The 18,366-nt window shown below is 34.7% G+C and overlaps 2 protein-coding genes across 2 annotated transcripts in view; both read right to left on the reverse strand.

Annotated features, from left to right (window-relative positions):
* Nucleotides 1–1,930: 1,930 nt before the first annotated feature.
* LOC144971381 (nucleoporin p54-like) overlaps nucleotides 1,931–18,366 on the reverse strand; it is a 28,700-nt gene continuing 12,264 nt past the window's right edge. The window contains exons 5-11 of the mRNA XM_078912195.1: nucleotides 11,550–11,737; nucleotides 10,775–10,974; nucleotides 9,077–9,225; nucleotides 8,202–8,309; nucleotides 6,978–7,097; nucleotides 6,019–6,129; nucleotides 1,931–4,004 (exon numbers count right to left, since the gene is read on the reverse strand). Coding sequence (XP_078768321.1) covers nucleotides 3,897–4,004; nucleotides 6,019–6,129; nucleotides 6,978–7,097; nucleotides 8,202–8,309; nucleotides 9,077–9,225; nucleotides 10,775–10,974; nucleotides 11,550–11,737 — 984 coding nt within the window. The 3' untranslated portion in view covers nucleotides 1,931–3,896. The remainder of the gene's footprint in view (nucleotides 4,005–6,018; nucleotides 6,130–6,977; nucleotides 7,098–8,201; nucleotides 8,310–9,076; nucleotides 9,226–10,774; nucleotides 10,975–11,549; nucleotides 11,738–18,366) is intronic.
* Nucleotides 13,823–17,999, reverse strand: LOC144971637 (uncharacterized). The gene is made up of 3 exons (XM_078912711.1): nucleotides 17,847–17,999; nucleotides 17,181–17,326; nucleotides 13,823–16,657 (listed from the first exon to the last, which is right to left on the reverse strand). Exons 1-3 carry the CDS (start codon nucleotides 17,920–17,922, stop codon nucleotides 13,823–13,825), a joined length of 3,057 nt encoding a protein of 1,018 aa, XP_078768837.1. The 5' UTR covers nucleotides 17,923–17,999.

An 18,366-nucleotide genomic window follows, 5' to 3' on the forward strand; every position in this document is an offset into this window, starting at 1 on the left:
ATTAATTGAATTGCAAAATATCAAAATAATTATATTAACGGATTTTAAATAATATAAAATCTTGTAACACCGCCTAAAAATTTCGAAATCGAGAAGATGACGCAACTTCTTGTGGCATTTGCACGTTATAATTAATCTTTTTTTTTTTTTTAAAGAAGACACGTGTTGCTATGCCTGGGAAACTCTATGCTGATACTGTAATTACACGAAACTATTTTGTCCGACCGTGAACACCTTTATCCAGGACGGAATTTCATTTTTCAACAAGATCCTGCTACATCACATACGAGCTAAAGAGCACAAGCTTTTCTTCGAAGTAAGAATATTTATTTCAGAGGGAAAGACAAATGGCCGCCTCAATTTACGCAATTTGGAATTCTTTGACCAAAAAGGTTTATAGTTTGGTGGACAAGGATCTGCATTCACAGAAGAAGCCTTGAGAGAATCAAAGAAAGAATTATGTTATGCTTGGAGGAGATAACCTTTGGGGAAATTCAGAAGTGCATTTCAAGTTGAAATAAGAGACAGTGTTGCGTCATTAAAGAGGACGGCGGTGATATTAATCACTGAAAGTGCAAGCTTTGTAATCATTGGACCAAAATAGCCATGTGAGTGTGCTGTATAGACAATTTCTTACACGATGAGAATTATGTGCTTTGAATTTGAAAGAAATCCAGTGAATAGTCTAAGACTAGGAGATACAAGCCGACAAAAGACGAAGAGGTTTTTTTTTTCACCTGATATACAATACATGTAGGTTATTACTTCCATGAGCATTGATTTTGGCACGATCAAGATTTACAATTCAAAGCTTACAAGAAAAAAGACGGAGGGGAATGGTACAAATGGGGAACAGATGTAGATTCTCAGAGCACACCATCAGTGTAGTACTTAGTTTGAGATCACCTAAAAGTCCCATCCAGGCACAAGCACATGATCTCACTAAGAAAAACACACTCAAATGCTTACAGACCATAATCAAAACAAAACATAATAACACAAACAGAGAGATGATTTGCAAGGAAAAAAAACTTCACCTGCCAAAACGAATACTGTACAGTTAACTGTAACCCTCCTAGCCAAAGAACTCCGTCCAAGGGCAAGGAAAAAAACCCATGTAATAAATCCCATTCCAAGACAAAGACAGAAAGCAACCAGAAAACATAAAATAGGAGGATAGAAGACACAGCAAGTGACCTCATTCCCACCATGGGGGACAAGAGACTCCACCCAGGAGTACTGTATATATGAAAACAAAAGTAAACAAGATGCACACATGGAAAAAATCCATAGAGTTATAAATCAGGCCTGTAATTGGTTGGTGAAAAAATTGTCGGAACTTTTTGAACACGCGAAAATAGACCAACAGGACAAAAATATGGAGTGATTAATAGACACAACACAGATTCCAGATATGACACGTCAATTGACTAGTCAAATTCTATCTCTTTCCCAAACTCATTTATAATACAAAATAAGCAGGTCCTTATTTTATGGTATCAAAAAAAAAAAAAATCCCAACTATTCGAGAGAGTACACACAATTCTGGTCCCAGGTCTGAGTTAAGTTGTAATACATCCCCGTCTAGCGGAGCGTGTAGGTGGAACGATGATATGCCTGACTAGACTGTCTAGTTTTGTTTTGTCATTGACACAACAAATAAAAAGTTTCTTTTTTTGTTTTAAGTCGACGTTCGAAACGGAATAAAAACTGATTTTTTCGAGGAACGAAATAAAACTTTTAATTTTTTTTTTTTTGTTGGTTCTGATCTTTGACGTTACGAATTTTATTTTTACTTTTAATTTTTTATTATTTAAAAAATATTAGCATTTAACAGAATATATTGAGCAAAATCGTACTGTCGGAAATCCGACGAAGGCCTGATCAATTTAAAAACCTAGGAAAAAAAGAAAGCAGGAAAACTGTCATGTTAAGTATGATTTATTTATTTACAAAAACAATCGATGCATTTATCAAGTAGAAACACGGTGTGGTCATTCTTGTCTTCTAGTGATACGAAGCTGTGGACTGTAACAAGTAGGGATCAAAGATGTATAAAACGACTTGGAAAAAAGAACAAAGTACCAAACACAGAACATTTTGGGTTCAAAACACTGCTTCAGTCAATAACAAAAACAATGAAAATATTAACACATCGCTTAAAATCCAGGCAGACACAGAGAAACAAATAACGTCTTATCCGCAAGAAATAAGATCCTAACACTTGTAGAAGGGATGTACTAAATATTTATCTGACGTCCATCTGGATTGCAAGAAACGAAATGTATTTAATATGTGTTTTTATTCATTTTCATGTTGTCTGAAGAAGGGTTTCGGGTCGGAACCCTTACATATTTGGTATTCTGCTCTTTTTAGAAGTTGTTATATTCATTTTTGTTTCTTATTTTTTCCAGTCAACAGCTTCTAGCAGCATAAGTATCAGCAATAATGTTTGTTTTCCTCTTCCAAGATGGGAAAATTTGTTTTCAATGGTTTGACGGCGCTTGCAACACATTTATGTTATTTCAACGCCAGTAAAAAGGAAGAAAATGGGATAGTCATAAAAGTGAATAGTTTTACAATTGAATACATGCAATAAAAAGTAAGACAAAGGGGAATGGTTCAAATAGGGAACAGATGTAGATTCCAAGCACACTATCAGTGTACTTAGTCTGAGATCATCTAAAAGTCTCATCCAAATACAAACACTGGTCCCCGCTAAGAGAAATACATGCAGATGTTTACAAACCAATATATATTTAAAACAAAAAATGTAACAGTTCATCACAGAGAGATGATTTAGAAGGGAAAAAAATATAATTTCCTAAATCTAGAAATATACATATAATTCTCTCCCAGTCAAGGACTAGGACAAAACTAAGTAATCCCATTCAAAGACAAAGACAGAAAGGAAGTTGGAAAACATAAAGAGAGATAGAAGATACAGCAGGTGCCTTCCTGCCTACTATGGGAGGTCAGGAACCCCACAGAGAGACAGAAAAACATCGAGAAAAGACTAATTTAGACTGGCTGCTATAAAAAGAATGCAAAACTTTTGCAATGTCTGATATTGTGACATCCCTTTGGAAGTTTTAACATCCAGCAATAAATTCGACAAATACCACCAATGAGGTAATGACGTTTACGTCTTAACTGGTATTGTGCGGCTATGTGGTCTAGTGTATGGCACTCGCCTTCGGATCAGAAGATCCTGGGTTCCAGTCCTGCTCTGAGGAGCACGTAGTTGAGTCCTTGGAAAAGGCTCTTTACTCACATTCTCTCACTGTACTTGTGTGTAAAATGAGTACTTGGTGGTGAGCAGCGTTGTATCTATTGAAAAAGAATTTGTAATATTGCATAATAGGCTTTATGTCTTGTCTTACATGATAAATGTTGCTGTTGGCCAGGGACCCAGTCAAGCGATTTGAGCATGTTTAGTGGATATTGCGCTATATAAAAGTTCTCTCTCTTTCATTGACTGCTTTTTCTAAACAAACAATCACAAAATCATATCAAGAAGCATCAGATTTGTTATCAATCTCTCTTTTCCACATAATTGGGCATTTCCTACACTGATCAGGGATGCCAAATGAGTTTTGAAAAAAAATACCTGAAAATGAGTGGCAGTGTCGCATCTCATCTTAAACAAACATTGTAACTGAACAAACAAAAGTCTCTCTCTTAACTCCCCTTTTCCTTTCCTTTACAAGTGTATAGGGATTTTGTTGCATCAATTCCAATCATGTTTATTTCTGTCTCGAGAAGAAAGACCTTCAGTGGCCTCCTTCTTGGAGACAGGAAAAGCTGCTGAGGTTGTAAAAAAAAAACAACGCCAGAAAAAAGGGACATTTGGCAACCCTGATAGCTAAATGTGACAAAAATAGGGGGGAATAAATTCAAGTCTGTGCCTTGGAAACGGTTTGTTCTATCAGTTGTAGACTAGAAGCGTCTTCCTTGATGATGCTGATAAGGTGCTGTAGTCCTTCCTGTTGCTGTTTTAACATCTAGATAACATATAAGAGAAGGAAATGTCATTCTTATTCAATTCAAGAGACATTACTGACATTGACATCATTGACAGCTTATCGCAAATATTTATATTGAATTATTATGTCTTTATGCAGATAAATGATTGTAGATTATGAAACAACCAAAAACTGAAATTTTATCATTTTAACCATTTTCACTTTAAAACCGATTTTCTTCGTTTTCCAAATCCTGACTTAATACCGCTTTGAGGCATAGGGTCACATTTATCAAATAACACCTAATCTCCTCAACGGAGTTAATAATGTACATGCACGAGAACATGAAGACAATTATAATACATCCACTCCGGATAATCGCAACACCTTGGGATCAGCGAAAATGTTGCGATTAACAGAAGATGAGTCTCCAATCCTTTATTGCAACATTTTACACATATGTGGTAAACTCAAACTAGTTGTTGTAAACATTGTTCTTAGTCCTCCATAGACTGAGCAATATGATTGAAATAAAAACCATATGACAGCCATGTATAGATTTTGTCAAGCAAAATAGCTTTGATGCAAGTCGACATCTTATTCAGATTGGATTAACGTTTCCTCTTTTGTTCTCAACATTTGTAAGAGTCAACGAGATTAGCCATGGTGAGAGACAATAAGCTCTCACCAAACTCGTTGGCTACAATGCACCGCTGTCAATCCGAAAACAAAGGATATCGCTCAGTCTCTCTTTACAATTGTCATTGTCTACCTGTTGTAAAGACTATGCCCAGCCCCTCGCCTCCTATTTAATGGTCACAGATGAGATCACAAACCCATACTGCAAAGCCCCGCCCTCTTTTCTCTCTAATGGAGTGGTGACACACTACGGTAGTATTAAATCCCGGTTACTCTCGATTTTTCAACATCTTTTACTTAATTGATTTCTTAAATTTACCACTTTTTGAAGACGAAAATTTGTTGCGATTAACAGAAGTTTGTTGCAATTAAACAGTGATCTTTATATAGAATTAATTCTGTTTCTTGGGAACTGTTGCGATTAACCGAAAGTTGTGATTAACCGAGTTGCAATTATCCGGAGTGGACTGTAATAATTTAAAAAAAAAAAAAATTTGCATTGAACTTTTTCAACAAACAAGACAATATAAAAATAGACAAAATAACAACAACAACCATTGTTCATTTTAAAAGTTTGATGAAAACTAAAAAATGAAAATATGCACATTTTTTTCAACCACCTTTGTGCTCTTAACATAGGGGACACATCAACATACCATTACAGGCATTTAAACAGCTCTCATGGAAGCTCTGTATACAGAGGTATAAAGTCAATATCTCTTATTGGTCCCAAATTGTCTGTTCCTTCTCCAAGTGTTTTCAATTGACAATGGATAATGTAATTCAAACTTTCTGGTCCATCAATGCGAGCCTTATCAGGAATCCACTGTATATCAGCCTCTAAAACTAAAACAAAAGCCATACTAATGCCACTCATAAGTGAACAATGATGTTTTGGAATGTTGTGTGTGACCTTCAGCATGGAAGCTGCAACAGTATTGGATTTATTTAGTTCTGCTCTTAAGGGTTTTATAATATTTGTAAAACATTTCAGTCGTTTCAGCCCCAGTAAAAAGGAATATAACGGGATACTTTTTTAAAAAATGTAGATTTACTATTAAGGGGACTGGTTCAAATAGTGAACAGAATTAGATTCCAAGAGCAAACTATCAATGTGCTTAGTTTGAGACTACCTAGAATCCCATCCTAACACAGGCACAGGATCCAACTAAGAGGAAACATCCCAAATGTTTACATAATATATTCAAAACACCAATTATTTAGGAAACAAACAGAGAGATGATTTACAAGGAAAAAAAATATCTCCCAAAACTAATACTAGACATATGACTGTTTCTCTCTCAGCCCGGGCCAGGACAAAACAAAGAAATCTCCTTCCAGACAAAGCCGAAAGCAACCTGGAAAAGGAAATATAGGGGATGGGACGCTTATCACGACTAGCCAAATAACTAACCTGTCTTATTTCTGTCTGTACATCTTCATCCATCTGATACGATGTGCCAATCCTTCCTGACCCTGTTTGGGACTGCATTCTCATTTGAGACATCAGTTCGTTGAGACGACCCTGACATATCATGGACATATATTTTTATTATTTTAACAAACAATAGAGGAACCCAAAAAGTCTCAAACAAAAATGAAGCATAATATAAATAGGGCGCTTAAAATAAAATAAAAAAAAAAAAATTGAGCTTTATATAGCGCAATATCCACTAAATGAGCTCAAAGCGCTTTACAAGGGCTCCCTGGTCAACAGCAACATTTAACATGTAGGACGGGACATGACGCCTGTTAGGCGATATTACAATTTTTCGGACAAAGACAATGCTGTTAACGGCCAGGTACTCATTTTACACCTGAGTACCGTGAGAGAATGTGAGTAAAGAGCCTTTTCCAAGGACTCAACTATGCGTCGAGTGCGAGGCTCGAACCCAGGACCTTCCAATCCAAAAGCGAGTGTCATACCACTAGACCACAGAGTCACATGAATTAAACTTTCAATTTAAAAAAAACAAACAAAATTCAAATTTTTTTCCACTCTGAAATCCTCACATGACAATGTTCTGAAAACATGTGTATGATACAGTGCCAGACAAAGCAGAAAGAAATAAACAAAAACATCCCATAAAAAACCAGCATGCCGAGGCAGTTGATGACTTTGTCCGCGCATTAAAAAATATTTGAGAAACTATTTCTGCTTTTCTATTTGTGCAAGATCGACCAATTTTGGTTTATTTTTCATTCTTCAACCAAGAGAAGCTGATGAAAATGAATATCTCCTTTGTTTATTCAAATAACTTGTGGCGAAGGGGTATGTCTGTGGTGAATGTTACAAAAATATCTTTTGGCAAGGAGTCATATTACAAACAGTTCCAACCAAAATGGAAATAAATAAATCCATCTATTCTTCACCTTAAACTGTGTGGGATGATTGAGTTCCACCTGCAACTGTTCCAACTGGACCTTCAGGGATTCCTCTTCTGCCTGAATAGCAAATCCCATTTTACGGTAAATCTCCTGTTTAACAATAACCTGAAAACAATCAAAGAAAAGGGAAAGAAAATGAGAGAGAGATAGAGAGAGAGAGAGAGAGAGAGAGAGAGAGAGAGAGAGAGAGAGAGAGAGAGAGAGAATGATTTTATGAAAGACATTGTATGATCTGAAAGAATCAATGAAAGAAAAAAAAAAAAAAAAGAAAGAAAGGTAATATTTGTGTGCAATTTGTCTTGGCAAGGAATGTAAAATGACAGTCATAATAATAATAAATGAAATATATGTATAGCGCTTTACCCCATTTCAACAGACTCTAGGCAATTTACATTTATAAAGAAAAGAAAAAAAATAAATGCAATAAAAACTACAAAGCAATTTCAATTACTGATATGGTGAACAGACAACACATGATAGATAAAACTTTATTTACCAAATATAAATAATGAGACAAAAAGGTGAGATTTTAATCTAAATTTGAAAGCTGAAAATGAATCAGCACTTCTAATAATATTCTGGGGGAGAGTTTCCCAAAAACTCAAACACTGTTCACAAATTTTACAGGATGTTTCAGGATTAAATAAGATTGTTCTATGGCGTTTAATTTTCACTTTTAAAAATTAGAATGATGCGGATTGACAAGAAAAGTTTTATTTCTTTTAAATGCAATGAGGAAAAAAAACAGATTTTCATGAAGCAGACAAGTCTCCCAATGGCGAGAAAAACAAACATAAGAGAAAAGCAAAAAAAACCAAAAAACCCCAAACAAACCAGAGTCAGTCAAAAATAGAAGGTCGGAGTAGATCGTCTCAGGAATAAAAATAGCTGCCACCACTTTCTTTTCCTTGCCACAAAATTTGTTGACATTAATACGAGGTGTATCGGTATTGCACAAGTTCGAAGTTCATAGCATTTGGTAATCTGAACCAGCACACAATGTTTACTCCAAAATTAAATGATAAGGAGACATTAAATGAACAAACATAAAAATAAATAAACAGAGTGGTGTAATACTGCACCAGAATTCAGCAATGCCATTTTGAAAGAAAAAAATAGCATTGCATTTTCAAAGACGTCTATAGTTTTCAACAGTTCACTCCAAATTTGTGGCTTTTCAACAAAAGAGAAACTGTCCAAATTTCTCACCTTCAAAACCCGATGACCAAGTTCTAATGTTTTCTGTTTGTAATCTTCAAGTTTGGATAACATTGTGGTGTGTTGAGTCTGAAGATGGGTCAAATCGTTTAAAATCACCTGAAATCCAATAAAATAATATAGAAGAACAGAATGAAAAAAAAAACAAAAAAAAAACACATAAACTGAAGATAATATCAAAATAATTCAGGGTTGCCATTCAGGAGGCAAAAATTGACTAAACTTTACACGAGCACATCAACTGAGCATTTACTTCTTTACATTTGACAGGTTATTGGAAAATATAAATATTTTTTTTAATACTGATATGTAAAATAAGCAACCTTAATAATGGAATTCATGTCATTTAAACAACTTAAATGACATTGCTCCAACAAGAAATTGAAAAAAAAAAAAAAAATTAAAGATACAGAACTTTTACGACACACTTACAAACAAATGACCACAAAATCACTGCAGAAAGACACACAGGTTTAAAATCAATTTTTAAAAAATAGTGATCATCAACACCGTCATAATATAAGAAATTTGTTTTTTTTAAAGTTCCATTTAATGATCTAACTTTTGTAAACAACTTTAAGAGAGTTTCGTTTTTCCACTTCTCCCTGATAGCTCAGTTGGTACAGCATTTGCTTCACAAGCAAAGGGAACTAAGATCAATCCTGGGTGCAGCAGAGATTTTTTTCTGACCCCTTGTCCTCACAGCAGTAAATGGGTAGTAGGTGGCTTTGTTATATCTGGTGGAAACTACTTTGAGATAGACTAGAGTCCTGTCCAAAGGATAGCAAGCAATTGCTATTGTACTATAGAAACCAGGATAAACTCCAGCTCAATGAGCCCAATGCTCTGAAGGACTACCTACTCACATCCAATGTTTGTTGATAGAGTTTTGTTTGCTCTGCTTGATGACGGAGTCTTCCCTGAAGTTCCTTGAAGCCAATCATAGGAACTGGGATGTAAAGTTCGGGATCTGGGTTGTCTAACTTGGCTTGTTGCCATAGCAACGGATCAACACCTTGCATAAAAAACAAAAAAAAAAACAACAAATTAAAAAAAACGTAGATGTGGATAATCAATCAAAAAAACACAAAGAAAACAATGGAAAAAAAAAATAATGCAAATGTTACTGCTTGAAGTTTGAAGAAATCAACAACACGAGTCAAAGGGAATGGAAGCTTTAAATGAATTAGTGAATACAAAGCACTGACAATCGGAGCCATGTCAATGTGTCCAGTGGGGAGCCAAAAAATAGCAAGACTTTGAAAAAATGTATACAATTCTGCAAAACCGATGATTAGCGCTAAATCTGATAAAGGGCATTTAGACCATACAGGCAATAATATAATCAATAATTAGATCAATGAATAAGTTAACACTTTATAGACTATATAAATAGTATCAACTTCCAGATCCATGTATAAATCTGATATGACCCAGCCAGATAATATATTATATTGAACTCACTTCATGAAGTTCTGGGTCAAGAAACAGAAGGTGTTTAAGAACTCAAAAAAGTGTATGAATGCTTAAAATCTTAAATAATCGAAATTTTATTATGCCTACAATCCTCAGCAAAATGTGTACAATGAATGAAAATGCATAAAAATACGCATTTTTTATGTAAGGCTGGCACCACTGGAATACAGATGATGCGGATGACTTGTGTTTCTTGTTTTGTTGAAAAAAAATTGAGCTTTTATATAGCGCTATATCCACTAAACATGCTCAAAGTGCTTTACAAGGGGTCCCTGGCCAACAGCAACACTTATCATGTAGGACGAGACATGATGCCTGATAGGCGATATTAAAATTTTCTTCCGACAGAGACAATGCTGTTAATGACCAGGTACTCATTTTAAACCTGAGTATGGTGAAAGAATGTGAGCCTTTTCCAAGGACTTAACTATGCGCAGAGCAAGGCTCAAACCCAGGACCTTTCGATCCAAAAGTGACTGTCATACCACACGATCACATAGCCCACATAGTTGACAAAGGGGAAAAACGGCCCCGTCCCCCTTCTCCGATAACCTAATTGAAGCTTCTTTTCCAGTTGACTATTGTTATGAGAAAATAATGGTTTAATGGATAGCACTCATATAATCTATGACACAAAGTGACAATATTTTGAACAAAGAGAGTTTGTGAGCTTGGCAAAAATAAATAAATTAAAAAAATATATATAATAAGGCAAAAATAGAAAAATAATTAGATTTTTGAAATTGTCTTTATGTACTGTTCACACAAAAAAATAACGCATTTCCAGGCGACATCGTTAGGTGTCCTCGCCTAGGCATTCCATGAGGGAATACATCTAACGAATCTCTAATGCCAACAGGAATCACACGTGTTGTCCAAAAAAGTACAGCTCACACAAGTTGAAAAAAAAATTAAAAGACAGTTATCAACAAAATTGAGGAAGAAAAAAAAATGCCTGTTGAATTTGAGCCCGGAATTAACAATATGTTTGGTATTTTATTCTTTTTCAAAGCCGGTTATATATTCATTTTTGTTCCGTACATTCTCCAGTCCAAAGCTTCCAACATCTTTAGAATGATAAAACTCACCAGACGGAGGTTTAGCCAAATACTCCTTAAGTTGTTCCTCCGTCCATCCCACCTTTGGCAACATGCTGACCACATTGAGCTGGGTGGAAATTTGACTCTTCTGGGTTGCTTGATTGAAGAAATTGAAGAGGCCATTGGCTGGAATGCGTTTGGCAGGGCCAGATGTTGGTCTCTCCAAAACGTAAATGACAACCTCTGTCCTGTTGAATAATAAAACATGATTGTCGTTTTATACATTGATCACATGACATGATGATGGAACTACTGAAGAGGACAGAGAGGAAGATCCCCATAATTTATGTTAAATACAACAACACTTAAACCTACCTACTTTATAGTTTGGCTTTTGCTATTTAGTCTTTTTTGTTTTTGTTTTTGCAAGGGGGGGGGGGGATTCTTTAAAGAATGTCTTCAGTTTATGTTTACTCCTTCTGTCTTTCAATGTAATTAATGAAATGTATCTTACTCTTAAAGCCTTTTTCTTTCTTTTTGTTTTGCTACAGTCTAAATAATTATTTTAAAAGAATTAAAATAAAATAGACAATTTAAATCATTTTTAGAATAAAAATATAAATTAAAAAAAAAAAACAACATTTGTGTCACAACAGAAAAACAGGATGATTCTTAAAGTATCTTATATTCTTAAATGGAAGGATAGAAATTTACTTTTAATTCAGATTTCATTTAATCGACCAAAAAACAAAAACAAACAATATATGTAAAAATTGTGACAATGGTGTATAGAAAATATAAAAAATACAAAAGTCATGAGTACTTGTCTTCAGGAAGAGGTCGAATTCCTTCTACACAAACACTAAGGGTTGGTTTGCTGCCCAGCATCTTATGAAGTGTGTCGACTATCTGCTGCTGGGCAGCGGCCACTTCTGCTTCCTTCCTAGCCAGCACAATTGCTAATTGTCCCATCTCATTACTGCCTTTAGGGATCAGATGATAGCCTAGAGACTTTGAACAAACAGTGACAGAAAATTTTTTTTAAAAAGGTTACCATGGTATGGTATAGATAGAATGAAATTGACGTCACTCAGCTCTTGTTATAGATTTTAGCCAGCCATTTTTATGGGTGATCTCACTTAATTATATTAATCAACATATAAACATGTAATGTAAGACTAAGTGATGATAATAGCAATTTGTCAACAAGGAGGAAAATGTCTCGCCTCTCGATCAAACACAAGCAAAATGTAAAAATAACAGGAACATAGTCTTGTAGTATGTTATATATTACTACTAGTGTAAATCCATTCTTATTATTAGACATAAATTTACTTTTTTGTAAACAGTTAATGAATTTTCTTTTATACATAACATTTTAAAGGCCTAGCCTACATTATTATTCAAATAAATGACCAGAAAGTGTTGTTTTGATTTTTACTTTATAAAGCAGGCTGCAATATTTTTGTTATAGAAATCTAGTGGTTATGCAGCTCATATATAACCCAAGAATGTTTCAAATTTCAAACCAATATAGTCCAAAGGTGAAAAAAACATGAAAGAAGAGTAAACGAAGCAAATCACCATTGTTTTATTGTAATATATTATCTCTGTATAACTAGAAGATTTAATGGATGGTTGCCAAAGAAATATATATCCTTCAGAGTCATAAGGCCCACGGAGCTGGAGTTAATCCTGGTATCAATAACATGAAATGGACAATAGCAATTGCCTGTTACTCTTTGGTTAGGATGTTAATGTTAGTCTATCATAGAGTACTTTCCACCATATCTAACAGACCAAGTTACCGAAACACTTTGTGTGTGAAGCGAGTGCTCTACAAACTGAGCAACTTGGACCCCCCCCCCCCCCCCACCCTCTGTAAGTTATCAAACTATTTATCCATATTTCCTGATTTATATTAAAAATCAAAGTCAGACCATTTTGTTTGCTCTGATATAAAATACGGCTGATGTGGTAGGCTGGAATTGATCTCCCCTAGACTTTAGTTTTACACTCGAAGAAAAAAAGAAAAAAGAAGAAGAAAATACAGTAATACAAGTCAAGTACAAATTAGTCATTTGTGGAGAAAAAACAACTTTTGAAAGAATGTCAATGTGAAACAAACGCTGATTAGGACCTGATGTTGACACCGAACAAGACATTTGTGTGAAACATAGTTCTAATCCTTTTCCTTGATTGGCTATGTAGTCTAGTGGTATGACACTCGCCTTCAGACTAGAGGGTCCGGGGGTTTGAGTCCTGTCCTGAGCAGTGCATAGATTAGTCTTCATAAAGGCTCTTAATAGGTACCGCAAACTGAATTTTCAAACTTGAAAATGGCAGTTGATTGTTAGTTATATGATTAGTACAAGCCATTCGAAGAATTTTGATACCAAATACAAGGATGTATCTTGAATATTAAGGAAGTTATGACGATTCGAAATTTTTGAAATTCCGTCGTTTTTCGCCAATGGCCAGGAGACCAACTTTGGAACACCACAAACAAAAATGTATAACCTCCAGACACCCAAAACCTCTTGAGTACGAACCCAAGTATATAGAGAACAAACTCAATTTTTTTCAGGGGTGTGACACAAAAATAAAATTGTCGTTTATTCAATCAAAAATGGGAAAAAGCCCAATTTCCCATGTTCTGCGAACGGACATGAAAATCTTCAATTTTAGTCAAATTCAAAAATTTGTAAAAAACAACAAATAAAGCTACATTGACCAAATACATATCAAATTAAAGCTAAAGAAAAGATCTATTACAGCAAAGGGATATCAGAAGGGATGAACCCAACCAAATGTACTTTGTCATAATAAAAGTACACACATTCATCATCAATTACAAAAAATCATACATTTTTGAAAATTCATAAAAAATCAAAGAAATTGTTAAAACCACTTATGTTTCCACACAAGCGAGGGATATCGTATATATTTCATGTAAATATTTAATAGATACAAATATATCTCCCTCCATTAGCTACTAAGCAATTGAAAATGACACCCTAATTTCAATATTCTGCGAACGGACATGAAAATGAAACACAATCCGCTGTTTGAAAATAGTGAGTGATGGATCAAAAATTAGCAATTATCATTGGTATCACTAGATTGAACACTGGCAAAATGAGCAGTAAGCATTACAAAAAGATCATCCAAACTGCCTGACAACTTTAATTTAGTCTTTTGACATATCGCTTTCTGAAATCTAATTTCATTGCGAAATGCTTCTATAGCTTGTTTTTTGGAAGAATATCCCTGCACTTTCTTATAAAGAGTATTTACATTATCAACATTGGTGCATGGACCACCATGTTGTTTTAAAACAGCAGTTAAATTAGATGTGATAGTGATTGATTTAACTTCTTTTTGGAGTTTCTTTTCTTGGTTTTCAACCATCTTCTCTTGCATTTGTATCTTTACTTTATCTTCCTCTTCTACTTTCCTTTTCTTTAAACATGGAGCATATGATCTACTAAATTTGAAAAGATTATCTCTTTCATTAGATGTTTTACTTGCAATAAAATCAACAACATCATTTCGCTTAGACATATGAATGCTAGAACGATTAAACAATGAACAATTTCTTCTTTTGTGGACATCAAAATCGAAGTCACCAAAGGCGCTTTCACCAATCAAATTAGTCAATGGACAATGAGCTAACTTAGAAGAAATTTCAGCGGGCAATGCTGAACTAAATGAGCCATCTAAAAAGTCTGCTAACTGTCGTTTAGTTACAGCAACAAGTTCAGTACAAATGGTGACAATGGCATTTCTCATAATACATAATTGATCATCATTACAATTTGATACAAAAACATTGATTGCTTGAACAGTAGGACTAGAAAGTCTAAATTCTTCACCAAACACACAGACAAAATCATCATCCATAAGGCAAGAAGGATCTTGGAAAAAAGCAAACATTTTCTGAACATACAAATAAAAATCATTATATTTCACTTTACTGCTTGTCAACAAAATCCAATATGGCCCAGTCACCTTAACATAAAGTAAAGCAATGACACATATCAAGCACATAATGGTGGGATCTGAAATGTCATAACTCAAACTGATCATTTTCTGATTAATGGTCTCTGGCAAAATGCTAGATGAAAAAAAAACCTTGATGCTTGAGTGGTGAAAAATCAATGCTGCTGCAGCTGCATAAAAACAGTTAAATCGATTAGATTTGAATGATGGAATTAAAGAGCTGGGACAATGGGTCAACCAGTAAACCCGATAACCATTCTTCTGATCGCCCCTGGGACCAAGCAAATCACATGCATGTTCGATTGTCAGTGATGTAGCAGTCATATCATCTGACTGGAACCTAGCAAACATTGACTCTCTATCCCTCCCAAGACCATCCCCATCACCCAATTGACATTCAATATTAGACAATGCAGTCTCACAAGCAGCACTCATACCTAAAAGGAAGTGAGCGTTACAATGCAAAAAGGAAATTTGAACACCTCGACCAAGTTTTTCATTTATATAATCATTCAATTTTGAATCATACAATTTCATACAAGAGGCCCTATCAGTCATTGTGCTAGTAACCTTTTCTAACAAATTATCTAAAACATCATGAGTGGAAATATCTGAATAAGAACTATACACATCAGATAATGTTTTGAACATATTGACTGTCAAATCCAGAAGACTATTGGCATCTTCACAAGCAATAGGACTAAAACCTAAATACAATGTTGTATCATTGTCTAGTGACACTTGATGGCCTACAATTTTCTGCTGGTCTCGTGATGTACCATCAGAATGAAGAGTAACATTAGAAGAGTTCAAGACGCCTTCAGCATTTTGTACATGGCAAATAACATTAGCTTCTTCACAAATATTGTTACATGTTCTGGCACAAGGCAAATGATCAAAACTGTAATTAAACAGACATTTTGAAATAGTAGATATACAATGCTTAACATTGTCAGCGGACACCCCTACCCTTGACATCAAATCAATAACTACAGACCGCATGGCAGAAGAATAAGCATTTTTACAAGGCTCTTTAACAGAAACAACATCAACATCTTGAAACGAACATTTACAACTCTCAAAATCATCATTGTTCTTATTTTCTTTCTCAAGTAATTTTATAGTACGCTTTAATTGCTTATTGAGAGAGGACAAATTATTCAATTCATTTTTAACATTATCAATTTCTTTGGTTTTTGAAGATTCAACTTCTCTTGCTTTACGCTTAACATCCAAATATTTATCATTTATTCTTTTTCTATCTTCCTCAGCTTTATCACTTTTGATTTTTATTTCTTGAAACTTGACATTTAAAGAAGTACGCTCATCATGCAAATCAGTAATTACAGACTTCAATGTTATAATTTCTTTCTGTAGGGTATCAATCTTTGCCTTTAAATTATTGGTATTACAAGTACAAGAATTGGAGAGTTTTACGAGAGAGGGTTCTTTCTGTTGTACTGGAATAAATTTAATAGTAAATTCTTCACATAAAAATGAGGTAAAGGCATCAGCATTACGATGTTTATTTCTTTGCTTAGCTTTATACAATTTCAATACAGAGGAAAAATGTTTTTCAATATCCTTCAGAGAAAATTTTTTATGCAATAAAATATCTACCCAAGAGCAAAAAAGTTGCATAGAATAATTCATCGAATTGATGTGTTGGTATAGATCAATTATACATTTGTTTGTAAGGATAGATGAAAGAAAAAAGTCTTCGGGTATTGCCCTCACATTCAGTCTGTTGATTCCCAATAGAGTCAAATCGTCAGAAATGGCAGATAAGTCCAACGGATTGTTGAGGAAACCAGCACAATCATCCCCGTCAGTGAACTTTTCCCAGGACGACAAACTCCTTTCAATGGCATTCCTCACACCAACGCAGGCATCAAATGCTGGTGTTATCTGCGCCATCCATGAATCGACCTGGAATAAAGACAGAAAACATTTTTCTTTTCAAAATCAAATTACCAATCACTGTTTTGTAAACTGAACTTACTTCCTTCTTGCAAGCAGTTGTAACCACTGGTTTTGTTCTGAAGTCCAGATCGAGATGTCCCCCCAGGTTCGCACCCCGCCAAGACCAATCAGACGCAATGGTCTTAACACAACTTTCCTTATCTTATTGGAGACTGATGTTTTGCTTAAGGCTGCCGTTATGTGCACCCCTCCCCACCCTCACCTACCTAGCACAGTTAACAAGCTATTCATGTCTGTGATTTTTATAATAATAGAAAATTATGCTTTGATTATTCCTGTTGAGCATGTTTCAATCCTTAAACTTACAAGTCAAAATCTTGAACACATAAAAGTAAAAGCAAAGACATTAAAATTCAATGAACATTAGTATTGCTGTTACCATCTGTCCTGAACTTGAGGGAGGAGAAAATGTATTTTGCGTAATCTCTAGTACAGGATAAAAACTCATGACCACTCAGTTGCAACTTACTTTTTCCCAGGAACATCCTCCTTCTTGTTTCAGCAAATGAAGCTGTAAGAGTAATCTGTTGTCAACAACAATGGATGGGGGAAGGTTTGGGCGACGACCTTTTCCAGATGCAAGGAAAGTGTTGCTCAAAGCTTGATACTGTTCATCTATAATGGATATTAAATGAAAAAAAATCAAAATCTATATTGATTTAAAAGTTTACAGGTTATAGCTACACAAAGAAGGTATGATGGTTAAAGGAAAAAAACAAAACAAAACAACCCTGAAAGTTCTTAAGTCTTAGTCGTAAACCTTACACTTACACAGACGCCGCCATCTTGAATTTTGTTTACTAACCCTAACGACATGACTGACACTAAAACTATATTCATAGATAAAAGAAAATATGCTTAAACACCATGCAAATGTCTAAATAACTTGAGTTATCATTCATATTAATGAAATATTTAAATAGTTAATGCATTAGTTTCTCTGAAAAAAATACGCGTTGTGTCAAAGTTGACCCGTTGCACGAAGTCTGGCTTGAGTCAGGATCCATTCGTAATATCAACACCACAGACACATAAAATGGATAAAAACTGCAGTCATTTAGATCACAAATACATAAAACATTGATATACATGAAGCTATGAGTATTAATGATATAATTATCACATTAAAACTCACCTTTTAGATCTAATGATCCATTTTGAGAAGAAATTCCAAGCCCGTTCGTCTGGCCGTGCTCCAGGCAGGAGGCCATTGTAAAGAGTAAATTCAATGCTGGGCATCGGGTTTCTTATCGCGCTGGCGGAATTGGGCGATACCAAGTAATCGTTGTTGAATTAGTTATTTTAAAAGAGAATTGAACGATCTTTCACATAGTGGTTTCGGTTTTTCTAATTTTGCATTTTAAACCCCTGAAAATCCCGTTTTTTGAATAAAGTTTGAAAAAAAAGTCACTTAAAATTTTATAACCATCGTGAATTTAGTATCAACAGATTCGTTAAGATTTACTTCATCGAATACTGCAATAACCAGCACGATTACGACCACGGCCCAAATTCGCCGAGCATTCAAACGCAGTATGTTGAAAAAACGCAAGATTTCACGAGGGGAAAACGTCAGATCGTCGTATTTTTCATCCGATATCTTTTCTTTATTAACCGAATCAGATAAAATCAAAAATAACACCATTGGAAAGGGC

This window comes from Berghia stephanieae, chromosome 4 (assembly GCF_034508935.2).
Source record: "Berghia stephanieae isolate SIO BIC M18660-M18661 chromosome 4, UCSD_Bste_1.3, whole genome shotgun sequence".
Taxonomy (NCBI): domain Eukaryota; kingdom Metazoa; phylum Mollusca; class Gastropoda; order Nudibranchia; family Aeolidiidae; genus Berghia; species Berghia stephanieae.

Excerpts from the sequence above, each read along its gene's own strand:
- LOC144971637 (XM_078912711.1), bottom strand. The coding sequence starts at position 17,922 with ATGGCCTCCTGCCTGGAGCACGGCCAGACGAACGGGCTTGGAATTTCT. Across the intron at positions 17,327-17,846 it reads TGGATCATTAGATCTAAAAG|ATGAACAGTATCAAGCTTTG; the intron begins GTGAGTTTTAAT and ends TATCCATTATAG. Across the intron at positions 16,658-17,180 it reads GAGGATGTTCCTGGGAAAAA|GTCGATTCATGGATGGCGCA; the intron begins GTAAGTTGCAAC and ends TCTTTATTCCAG.